This window comes from Cydia pomonella, chromosome 15 (assembly GCF_033807575.1).
Source record: "Cydia pomonella isolate Wapato2018A chromosome 15, ilCydPomo1, whole genome shotgun sequence".
Lineage (NCBI taxonomy): Eukaryota > Metazoa > Arthropoda > Insecta > Lepidoptera > Tortricidae > Cydia > Cydia pomonella.
Genome location: NC_084717.1, coordinates 14,570,632 through 14,583,927, shown reverse-complemented (window position 1 = coordinate 14,583,927; position 13,296 = coordinate 14,570,632). Strand labels below are relative to the sequence as shown.

Here is a 13,296-nt window from a genome sequence, read left to right as displayed (position 1 = left end):
TCGGTAGGTAAACAATAGGCTAAATTACAAGTTTTTATTAATGGTAGGTAATTAGGTATTAGTCGATCCGCTTTGTTTAAGGGGCATATAGGTATGTATATGGGAACCATTGCGTTGAAGCAATACAAAAGTCAGAAATTACAGTCAAAGTCTGACAGTTACTCTACAGCTCGTGTCATGACGCGTAGATTTCTCAAATCTAACCTTTGATAACATGACATTACGAGTCATGGCATGCGTCTTCATGAATGACACGATATATAGGTACTTACGCACGAAACGCCTTTTACTTAACGGTACTTGATCGTGACGTCACGCTCAAGTTAAGCCCGTATTGAAGTATGCAAAACAAGAAAGTTTTAGAATAAGTACATAACTTTCAAAATAATAATTAGGTATGTATGTTTTTTCTAGCGCAGCATTTTGAACTCCTTATTTGATAATAGGGTTGTTTCCAATTTTTTGAAACGCTTGTAATACGTTCTATATTAACCAAACGTTGCCCTAAAATTCAACTTTTACCCTTAAAACGGCTTTAAATATGTTAAAATCAACAAAATATATTTTGACACATGCTTTCGCCCCCAAAACGAACTTTGAAAATTGTGTGACTTCACAGTTTACGGTTTGACACATAACTATTATGTGTAACTGTAACTTGGACCTTTTTAAATCGAGAGTGAATAGACATCTTTTAGGTAAGCATGTTTCATCCTAGACTGCATCGGCACTTTCCATCAGGTGAGATTGAGGTCAAATGCTTACCTTTTAATAAAACAAAAAAAACTATGTACATACACACGTAACACCAAGGCCCCCCGTTGTCTGTTCACAGTACAACATTTGATACTAAGCCCATAACAATTTACTGGGATACAATTCTGCCCTAAGATTTGTAGATGGAAACAACCCTATTGTTTATTTGTTTTCTGGAGTTAGTTTTAAATATTTGGAAACAGACAAAGCTATTTAAACAATAACTTCGAGTTTATAAATAGTAAAATAATTTAAGATATATTTTAAATGCTTGCTAAAATATCCTTGGTAAATGAAACTTATTAAACTGAACGTCACACGCAAAAACACTGTTAATAACAGCCATTGAACAAGCGAAGCGCCTTGTTTTTCCATTTATGAAATATTAATTTAATCCACATTACAGTGTGGAAATTAGCACAAATTGGAAAATTATGTGATTACGTGTGCCGTAATTTTCTAGACCTACTATCTAATATAGCAGCCTGAAGTTGCGTCTAATTGGTGTATTCCTATTTGTCCCCATGATCTGTATGCTATAGTTTTATGATTTACCTACAAGACGAGTAATAAAACAGACGTCAAAGCTAACGGTCGTTTTACTTGCTATCGCTCCCGGTTCCATATATATCATCTGGCAACGAGGATGGTCACGTTACCGCCACCATACAAGAGGTGGGGACCGGTAGAAATGATTTATACCCAGCGGAGACATATAGGAATAGAATTTAAGTAATAGGATTGGTAGACAATTTTTTTGGCGATGGTTTCAATCAATCATGATGTGTGATCAACTTCACTTCACTTAAACCTTCCTCAAGAATCACTCTATTGATCCACCTACATCGTTACCTGTTAACATATTAAGTACCTATGTACCTAATAAATATTTATACATGTACAAATCATTCCTATTTGCGCCCGCCTCTTGTATGGCGGTGGTCACGTGGGGCGGGCACAGATGGGAATACACCGTAGTTTTTGAGTTTTTTCGCGAAAATACATACACACAGGCAGACGCGGCGGAGGACTTTGTTTTATAAGGTGTAGTGATGATTAGAAGCTAGACGCTACGTCACGTCAGCGTAACAAACGAAGTAATGTGTGAAAAACATTGTTTATTTATCATATAAGTAGGTATAAGGCGTCAAATGGAAGGTATGTTTTTCATTTAGTATTTTATTAAACTCAGTAATTCGCCTTTCGAGATTACACAAAGTTTACATGTAGTAGCACGAAGATAGTGCTGCCATCGTACACCATTTTAGAGCAACTATAAAAAAAATAACAAATTTTATTTATACCCTGTGGTGGGTACTTCATAATCTCATACACGTTTTGTGTCGCCGCCATCGTATACGCTATTCCCGTGCTAAGTGTTTTAATTCGAATATTTGGCAGTAATTCGCGTGTGTTATCATGGGAAAACGTAAGTTTAGTGATGATGAAGAATACTATGCACGGAAAATAAAGAAGTTGGAGCAGAAAATGAAAAAAGTTCGACGGGATCGCCGAGGGGAGTCGTCGGATTCAGAGTCGTGGAGTTCGGTGTCGTCTGACCAGTACGAGGAGGAAGTGGTAAACGAGCTTGGTGTCGATCATGCTTCCGAGCTGGAGGTTCCGCAAACCGAAGGTACTAATTTTTCCTTTATATTCCGCGTGGTTTTGTAGGTACGTGGGTAACGCAGGCGCGCTTGACCTTGGGCCCGCGCGCGCTCGCGCTCCCTATCGGCTGGGAACCTATGCGATCTTGGCGTAGGTACCTACTTATTGTTCACAACGAAAGTAGCTACTTTTTTGTGCAATGCTTGCTCATGCGACGTATTTTACTTTACTGGTAAACATTCGTGGCTAAAGTTGTGCCTGTAAGGCTACATACTAACCTAAAATATACTTCAGATCGATCTGTAAGGTTGTTTCGTTGTATATAGGTTTGCCACCTCGATACGCAGTCGCTAGAGTCCGTGAGATAGCTACTGATGATATTAAAAGTTTACTCCAGTGTATCCAGAATACAATCGACTTACCTTTTACCAAGTCAGGCACGAAAACAGTTTGAAAGACTGTTTCTAGACTTGCTCATGTGAATTATTTTTACTTAGTCATTATGTGTCGAATTTTCAGGACCCCAAGAGGAAAATCAACCATCTCCATTCCTTGATTCTCAACTGGAAACAACGCCGGAGCTAGATCCGAGTATTTTGAATATTCTAGGTGACGAACCTGCTAATGAGGAAATATTTAGCAAGGCTGTTCACAAGGATATTGCTAGCCGATGGTCCGATATACTAATCAATGGGTTAAAGGAGGATGTGAAAAAGGGAATTATTACATGTCACGATATCCCTGAGAATCTTACGTTACTGCAGAGTCCTATACTAAACCCTGAAATCAAAGCAGCAGTCAACGAAAACGCGCTCAAGAGAGATGTTATCTTATCCGATAAACAGAGAAGTATGGCTTGCGTTATAACATGCATAGCCGACTTAATGTCGTCGAATTTGGAATCTGATGCCGCAGATAATAAAGAAAGTTTGAAGTTACTCAGCGATGCAGGCCGCTTGTTATGCCATGTACATTACGAAGAGACATCAGCTAGAAGGAACTTCTTACAAGCTTGTCTTAGCAAAGACGTCAAAGAAAATATAAAGGACCTGAAACGCGATAGATTTCTTTTTGGTACTGATCTTTCAGAGAAACTGAAATCTATGAAGGCGATAACGAAGACGGGCGCGGAGATGAGACCTGCCTCAACGAAACCGAAGCCTCCACCCAAGAGCAGACAGGCTGAGGCGGGACCTTCGAGGGCTTTAAACTGGCGGGGCCCGCCACCGCCGGCACCTCGACGCGCGTACGCGAGGACGAGCTCGACGGCTGGTGGGCGCAGGCAGCCGGCAGCGACGCCGCGCAGCAGCGCGCGCCGCGACCCGCGGCCGCGGACCAGCAGGCTGGCCGCCAGTCGGCGCTAAGCAGCGAGTCGCAGGCAGGTACATTACAGTTTTACTACCATAATTGGCAACGCATAACTAATGACCCGGTGGTTTTGTCTTGGGTCAGAGGCCTACGCTTGCCGGTCGACGTTGATATCGTCCAGTCAAAGATACCTGCAAATAAACCACAGTCCGCTCAGCATAAGTTAGAAATGAATAATGAAATTACTAAACTCATAAATATAGGCGCTATTCGCCAGTGCGAGCCATGCGAGGGCCAATTCTTATCAAGCATTTTTCTAATTAAGAAAAGTAATGGCCACAATAGATTTATTCTTAATTTAAAGCAATTAAACAAGTTTATTCCTACGCCCCACTTCAAAATTGAGGATTACAGGACTTTGATGCGTCTTTTAGCTAAAGATACTTATATGTGTACATTAGACCTTCAGAATGCTTATTTTTCAGTAAGTATTTATGAAGACCATAAAAAATACTTACGATTCCAATGGTTAGGGCGTTTATATGAATTTCAAGTACTCTGCTTTGGCTTGAATTCAGCGCCATACGTATTCACAAAACTTATGCGTCCTGTCGTGGAGTATTTACGAAAACAAGGGTTATTTTCTGTAATTTATTTAGACGATATATGTCTACTCGGTTCCAGCCCTTACGAATGCAAACAAAATTTCAAACAAACCAAAGACTTATTGGAATCGCTTGGCTTTGTAATAAACTTAGAAAAAAGTAACGGTTCACCTAGTCGAACCATTACTTTTCTAGGTTTCGTTTTTGACTCCAGTGCATTAACAATTAGCATTCCGAAAGATAAAAAATTAAAAATAAAGCGTGAGATAATACGTTTTTCGAACATGAAAAGGTGCAAAGTTCGAGATTTTGCACATTTAGTTGGTTTGCTAGTTTCCGTATGCCCAGCCGTTCAGTACGGGTGGGTTTATACAAAAATGTTCGAACGACAGAAATACCTTTGTTTAAAAGATAATGATGATTATAATCAATTCATGTCAATACCAAATCATCTTAGTAGCGATTTTAATTGGTGGTTACGTAATATTGATAAATGTAACAACCCGATACGGTCAGGCGATTACCGGCTAGAAATTTTTTCAGACGCATCTCGTACGGGCTGGGGTATTAGTTGCTCGGATCAAACAGCGAGTGGTCAGTGGTCGACAGAAGAGTTAAATGAGCATATCAACTTTTTGGAACTGACAGCTGCATTTTTTGGTTTAAAAATATTTGCCAGTAAATTCACGGATTGCGAGATCCTTTTGCGTATTGATAATACTACGGCAATTGCATACATAAACCGGTTTGGAGGCATTCAGTTTCCACATCTCAATGCATTAAGCCGAACGATTTGGCAGTGGTGCGAAGAAAGACGAATATGTATATATGCGTCTTACATAAGTTCCACTGAGAATTTGATTGCCGATGTCGAATCTCGCCGAGTTCATGCAGATGTTGAATGGGAGCTCGCTGATGAGGCCTATAATCTGATCTGTGAGACATTTAGACGACCAGAAATTGACTTGTTTGCAAGTCGTCTAAATAAAAAATGTATGAAATTTGTATCATGGCATAAGGACCCAGAGGCATTCAAAGTTGATGCTTTTACATTGTCTTGGAATAACTTCTTCTTCTATGCTTTTCCTCCATTTTCTATGATACTTAAAGTACTCCAGAAAATAGTAAATAATAAAGCGGAGGGTATTGTGGTTGTACCTTTATGGCACACACAACCGTGGTTTCCACTTTTTAAGAAACTACAAATTTCAAATAGCTTGGTATTTCCTCCAGAGGCTAATTTATTACATTCGCCTTACAGGGCCGAACACAAGCTTCAGCGGAGCCTTACCCTGGTGGCCGCTGTCTTATCCGGACGGCGTTCCTGAGGCAGGGTGCTCCTCGCGAAGCCGCGGACGTGATGCTAGCCTCGCTGACGGACAGTACAATTAGTCAGTATGAACCATGTATTAAAAAATGGTTTTGTTATTGCCAAGAAATGAACGTCAATCTTTATGAGGCATCCGTTACGGATTTATTGAAATTTTTAGTAAGTCTTTATAATCAAGATAATAAATACGGTTCAATTAACTCAGCGAAATCAGCTATAAGACTTATAGTAGGTTCTGAACTCATCAACGATTTAAAGATAAAACGATTCATGAAGGGAGTGTATAAATTGAGGGCTCCCTTTCCAAGGTATATTTCTACTTGGAATCCTGCTGTAGTTTTAGATTTTTTAAGTAATCATTATCCGAACGAAAGCTTGCCATTTGATTTGTTATCTAAAAAGCTAGCAACATTACTAGCTTTGACCACTGCACATCGCGTGCAGACTCTCTCTTTGATTCGAGTGTCTAATATTCACCAACATCATGGTGATAAATTTATAATTAAAATCTCTGATAAAATAAAAACGTCTGCGGTTGGTAGATCACAACCTTTATTGATTCTTCCTTACTTCGACGAAAGGCCTTCTATTTGTCCGGCTAGAACTTTAGAACAATATCTAAAAACCACTGCCGATAAAAGGCAAACAAATTGTGAGTTTTTATTCGTAAGCTTAAAAAAGCCTTATAAAAATGTATGTTCGCAATCACTGAGTCGCTGGATCAAGGCCACACTGCAGGAGAGCGGGATCGACACTTCGGTATTCAGCTCTCACAGCACTAGACATGCATCTACGTCTGCTGCCAATAAGCTTGGCGTAAGCATAGATGTTATAAAAAGAACCGCAGGATGGACAGGTAACTCGGCATCCTTTGCAAAATTTTATAACAGGGAAGTTTTACCTGATACGTCAGAGTCGTTTGCCCGGTCTCTTTGCAGTATGACCTCAAAATAATACTTAATAGAATAGGTATTATACTTACTTGTTGATTATTAATTATGCATTAATTAACATCTAAATATGGCTAATTGGTTACTGTTAAAAAATAAAAAGCCCGCAACGTAAACGATTTGTTAGAACTGAAATATAATATGTTGTTTTCATACTTTGTTTTTTTCAGTTTACTTACATATTTCGTGAAGCTCTAAACATCTACATGTAAACTTTGTGTAATCTCGAAAGGCGAATTACTGAGTTTAATAGAAAATCAAACGAACTTACCTGTAAGTGACGTTCGATGATTATTAAACGAGGTAATTCGCCTGAGAGATTACACACCCGCCCGGACCCTACACAGAGCGAGTTCTGTAGTTGCCCCGTTTCCTCACGAAATATATGTATGAGTTAACGATGGGCTCCGGGTACCAAAAGTGTATGAGATTATGAAGTACCCACCACAGGGTATAAATAAAATTTGTTATTTTTTTTATAGTTGCTCTAAAATGGTGTACGATGGCAGCACTATCTTCGTGCTACTACATGTAAACTTTGTGTAATCTCTCAGGCGAATTACCTCGTTTAATAATCATCGAACGTCACTTACAGGTAAGTTCGTTTGATTTTCTATTATGATAGATTGCTAATTTCTAGTTTTCTAACTTAACTATGTTATGTTATAATATTTAATATCATGTCTATTACCTGTATCTTTTTCATACGCTTATAAGGAGTCGTGGCCATTAGACATATTTTTTGAGAATGGCGGCGCGGCGTGGCGGCGCTACAAAACAGGAGGGTGTATTTTAATGGCCGATCACCCTCCACTTTGGGATGCTCGCTGTTGCTCTAATCTGACGTTTAGTTAGTGCGCTTTGTGTGAACTTTGGTTGAACGCTTGTTATCCCTACTAATATTATAAATGTATAAGCAACTCTGGATGTGTCTCTGCAAGCTAAAACCGCTAAACCGATTTGAATAAATTTGGTATGGGGATATCTTAAGTATACAACGTGATCGTCCAAATATCATCATCTTAATATTTTCCATTCTCCGTGATTTTTTAGTATATTATTGACACAATGGAAAACTAGGTTAGGTTAGGTTAGGTTACACCAAAAAAAAAAACAAAAAAGCGAAACCTATAAACCTAGAATATATAATGCTGAAGCGATCGATATCAAAATCAAAGTGTTAAGATTTAGTTAGTGGAAACCTTTTTCTCCCGAAATGGAATTTCATAACAAAAATACTGTTAAGTATTTCGTTAGATCCACAAAGCTATTCTTCCCTCTTAAAGCCCGGGGAAAGACATCGGATAGTTTTTAGTATCGTCATAAACATTTCACGCAAACGAATTCGCGCAGACTAACCAATTAAAAATTTCAAGGTCGATGAATGAACTGTGCCATAGCAACGATCAACTGGATTTACATCTATCTCTGTATCTTAAGATATTTAAATAAAAGTAAACAAACAATTTGTCCATTTTCGGGTACTTATAATATTTATTGGTTAACCAACCCAATACAAAACCGCCTGGATAACCTGACCTGACCTGAGTAACTTGACTTTAAACCTACATTATTTGATCATGTAATGTTTTCATCTACCCTTAACTGGCTTGAGGAGCCATTTTAGAGTAAATGTTGCATATCTTCATGGCATCTAGTTTCTTTGCTCCCCTGCCCGCAGAAGATTAGGATAACAAGAATTAAATTATTTATTTCTTTGTAGTATGTTTAATTATAAACCTTTATTATGCTTACTTAGTATTAGTTACTTAAACTGTTGGTTTTCCGAATAAAATAAAATAATATTGTTACATAATTATTGTTGGCCGCATAGTGGTGATTTATAATTATATATTCGTAAATGTGTTATATATGATATTTATTTATGTATGTAGTTTATACTATTTGCTATTTATGTATGTATATAATTTGGTATTATTATCTCTCAACTTCTATCACTCACTGCATCACCTATTCACATTACTTGTTTTTTTACCTTGTCTCCACTACCCTAAGGTTGTCTGGAACAGATCGCTCTTTAGCGATAAGACCACCCATTGTCTACCATAGTCTAAGTTGTGTGTTTACTTTGTATGTGATTATGTTCTTTTCATATTGGTGAGCAATAAAGAATATTTGTATTGTACTGTACATAACATAAGCAAATAAATATACTTATTAAAATAAATCATAATAAATTTTACCACTAGTAGAGAGGAACGGCTATATCACCCATATCTATAATAACATTGTTGTATTCAACAACAATGTTATTATTTAGTAACATGTATGTTTCGTATAATAACATTGTATTTCAGGTATTCTACACTGAATTCAACAAAAAAGGCATTTAAAGTTAATAGCATATAAATATTCATTAATTAAAATTATTAATACTCGTATGACGCATTTGATTCATAAAATTATTTGTAAATGAAATTGCGTCAAATAAACTGATTATTATTTATCATACACGAATGGATTTTACAAGAGGGCTATTATCCTGTTATTCGTCATAGTTTTACGTCGCTGGCTTTTAATGTATTATTTAATACTAGGTACTTTGTGTGCTAAACCGTCCAGCTCTAGTTTCCGTCCACCTGACGGAATTGCTACAAAGAATTGCGTATAATTTGAGTATAAACCTACCATACCGCACAATTTTGGACTTATTGCAATCTTTAATGTCTAAACAATAGATCTATCTACATGAAAATAATATTTCGCAAGTAGAGAATTAAAACGCATTTCGCATCCGTGCCTTTCAGAGATCATAAAAAAAAAAATGGCAGTCTGACTCGGTCTTTGACGACCGGTTTGGCCTAGTGGGTAGTGACCCTGCCTACGAAGCTGATGGTCCCGGGTTCAAATCCTGGCAGCAAGTGCATTTATTCTTGTGATGAGCATGGATATTTGTTCCTGAGTCATGGGTGTTTTCTATGTATTTAAGTATTTATAAATATTTATATATTATATATAGCGTTGTCTAAGTACCCTCAACACAAGCCTTATTGAGCTTACTGTGGGATTTAGTCAATTTGTGTAATAATGTCCTATAATATGTATTTATTTATTTTATTTAGTCGGGAAATAATGTTCATGGGAAGTTTAATTACTATTCTAGCAATTTTAAGAAATATTTTTAGCACGTATGTATACTTCGAAGTATAATGAAACAAAAATTATCAGTTATATGAAGTTTGTCAAAGAACTCTTAGAGAAATTTAGGGGACGAGAACTAACATATCAATTTTAAGAAACAAGTATTTAATTTTCGTCCACGAATGAACGGAAACCCAAATAGCTAGGCGAATATTTAGTATGGTGATTTTATTTGAATATATGTATGTATGTATGTATATACTTTATTGTACATAGAAATAAAAACACGAAAAACACAGTTACAGAATAAACCTACAAAATACTTTATTTTTTCCTCCCATTTGATCTGTATTGCCTATTAAAACAGGCATTTAGTATAGTTCCACTCCTTTGTCAACCGTGTGTCAATAAAATGGTATTTAGCATAATTGATTCTGGGCCGATTTAAATTAAGGATTGTTGAATTTGGCATGAAAAATAGCTCGAGTCCTAAGAAAGGACATAATTTAAGTTTGTCACGAAAATAATCATTATTAATTGATTATATACCTATACAGATTGTACATATTTCAGTTTAATACGGCAATAATAACATTGAGGACATGAAAACAATAAATAATGTATTAAATATTCACCTTGGTACTTTACTTAAGTACATTTCATTAAAATTGATAAGACCCAGAAACTAAAGCTAAGATGGTACCTGCCTAAGTAAATGCCAAGAAATATTCATTCAAACGAAACGATAAGTTAAATTCCTAGTCGATAAGAACAAAAATTTATCGAAATTGGTGCATCTGCTAAAACAAATAAACGCAGGGCATCGGGGTGGGGGCAGTGGGGACGCCGACCGTTACCGCCACAATAAACAACACGAACCAATCCCGACCTAACGCTCCCTACATTAAAGTCTAATTTAATATTACCGCAACGGTACGTGCTAACCGACGCATACTTGTTTCATTATTATGAATCTTTCCGCGCCGTATTATCAAATATGTCGTGGCAAGAACAAAACACGCGCATAATTAAAAGCAAAAATCTCCTCCACACTCCCGCCAAAATTAACCGCTCTTTGTTTTTAAATGGCAAAGGATTCTTCTATTCAGCCGACCACACAGGTGCGGCGTACAGGCGGAACGGTACGCGTGCGATTTTGATGTAATCGCGGTGATGTTACGTTGGAAAAAAACTCACTAGAGCAGGGAAAGTGACGCGCCTTGAGATCGTGAAAGGTACTTACACGATCACCAATCTAAGGAGACCCGTCTTCCCCCTCTACAGTGGTATTATCACGTGCCAAGCGGAGGAAACGTAAGAATCGGTACTGGATCTCCGTAATTTGGTTTTCTGAACTTACGACACCGCCGAACGTTAGGAATTCGAACTACTTTCGCGTAATGTCTGTAGAATACGACGGCCTACTTAGCAAGTTTCGATTTTCGATGCGACAAATATTATCTCCTGTGTTATTCTAAAAAACTGCACCTTTGCTAATGCGAAAGTGTCTTGTCTTTTTGTAGGGGTATAGTAAAGTCACGGAAATAAGATTATGATATTTGTTATCCCATAAACCATCACCCACGGCGGTTGAAATGGGAGTTAGGTTAGGAAGATTGTACGAGAATACGCTCCAAAGTAGCGGGCGGAAGATATTACTTAATTTGGTTTTATAATATAGGTTAGTTAGGTTTCCAATTAAATTTCCTATTTTTCTATTTGGATAAAATGTGTTTGTTTCTCGTGCAATACGTGCCTTTACAGTTTTCTCTTAATTAACGCGAGTGGACGAATTAAAATTGAAAACTATTTACCTACGGCGGCGGGCGGATATCAAAGGGTTGTATTTCTGTTAAAATATTCACATTTTACCACTCTGTATTATTGAAATGTGTATCTGTATCGAATGAAACCGTAGAAAAAGTAAATAAATGTTACAATTCCTGTCTTTTTTAATTGCTTTGTCGAGTTCAATTATATTGGACGGTAACAATCAAGAACATTGACTAAAACAAATAAACGAAAATAAAGAAAACACTACAAGTTTTTCTGAACACTCATACAGGTAAGATTCTTACCGTAAAAAAAACACGAATAATTTTGTTAGTATTGGATATACATTTATGGCATAAAAGTCCTATTTCATTGATTTGAAGTGAAAGAAAATTAGCATTTAATTATATTTGCTCCTTTCAGTGTCGAGACCCTCCGAGGTCCGTGGGGCCCAGGAGCTCAGAGCATCTTCAATGATTTGGCCAAACGGCTGGTTAACGTTACAGGGGACAAAAGAGCTGGCAGCTTCCTCGCTCAACGAATAAACGTTGCGATTCAGCGAGGAAATGCTGCCAGTATCTTTGGCACTATGCCCCAGGGGCCCTCTTTAGATATAGATTTTTAAATTTTAATTATTTTAAGTTTGTATTGTAGCTTTATTTACATTTTACTGTAATTCTTATTAATTGTTAACTGTTTTATAAATAAATAACTAGATTATATTGTATAAGTAATTAGTTTGGCGTCTAAATCGATTTTTTATTTAGGTAAATTTGATTATAATTATATGAAAAGTAGTCTGAATAAGCGCTTAAATTAATATTTTTTTTACACTTGCTCATAAAGGACACATTAATTATCAGCGACCCCTTAGGCGGGTTCTCTGTTCGCAGGTGCTTTTCGCTACAAATCGGGTAAGCCACGTAATCGGCTGCACGCGTAGCGCGTAGATCTCGCTGCCAGTGTTATTCGCTCAGTCGCGGCAGTAAATTCCTGATTATAGAAGGAAATCATGACTTTTTAAATAAGTACTTTTAGTAACTCGTACATGATAAAAATGTGAACTGTGTATGTGTCTTATCTGTGGTTAAATATACTTATTTTAAACAATTAACATCTATTGTAAGCAATTATATATTTTATTTAATAAGTTTCCATTATCTTTTAAATATGTTTTACACTTTGTCGCACGTGTAATTGAATTGTCCTGTTTTATAACGAATAGGTTGCCTTCTTTACTCCAATGTGGGATCCTAATTATCTCTATTTAACAATCTGTGCCAAATCTCCGTACCACACAATGTTCTATTAAATGCATTCCATATTAATAACATCGCACAGCGCATTACGCCGAGACCTAATGTTGATTGATGCTAACATTCTTCACACAAAGATATTTACTGATTAACAAGCCATCTTTAGACCGAATTAATACATCCGATCTTCAAATGGAGACCCCGTGGAATACCGCACCTGTCCCCCTTGGACCCCCAAGAACGGACTCGTTCGACGACGCCTCTAAACACCCGACTCGCACACAAACCAGTCAACGTATTGAGTTCCGGACAAAGAAAACAGATTGAAATCGCACGCTACGTCCACCGACTAGTCGACCAACTAGTTGGCTCCGGAGCTAGTTGCGTCACAAGTCGACCGACGAGTCTGAATACGCGGCTATAAGTTAAATTTACGGTGCTGAAGTGAAGATATAATAGATGTTGGTGAATTTGCTAAAATACAACCCTTTTTTATGCGTTCTAATCATAGTAGTCTTATTGGTTGATTGTGACAGGCCTACTTTATTTTTTGAGTGTTAGTAAAACTTGTAGTTTAACAAATGATAGTAATAAATTATCTCAAGATTAAG

General features: G+C 37.1%; 1 protein-coding gene across 1 annotated transcript; it reads left to right on the top strand.

The window, feature by feature from the left end:
• The first annotated feature begins 1,931 nt into the window (after positions 1 to 1,931).
• Positions 1,932 to 3,733, top strand: LOC133525955 (uncharacterized). The gene is made up of 2 exons (XM_061862395.1): positions 1,932 to 2,389; positions 2,881 to 3,733. Exons 1-2 carry the CDS (start codon positions 2,176 to 2,178, stop codon positions 3,723 to 3,725), a joined length of 1,059 nt encoding a protein of 352 aa, XP_061718379.1. The 5' UTR covers positions 1,932 to 2,175; the 3' UTR covers positions 3,726 to 3,733.
• The last annotated feature ends 9,563 nt before the right edge of the window (positions 3,734 to 13,296 follow it).

What these genes read in the sequence shown, in the direction of transcription:
- LOC133525955 (XM_061862395.1), top strand. Translation starts at nt 2,176, where the DNA reads ATGGGAAAACGTAAGTTTAGTGATGATGAAGAATACTATGCACGGAAA. An exon ending in GGAGGTTCCGCAAACCGAAG is followed by an intron (nt 2,390 to 2,880) that starts GTACTAATTTTT and finishes TCGAATTTTCAG; the next exon opens with GACCCCAAGAGGAAAATCAA.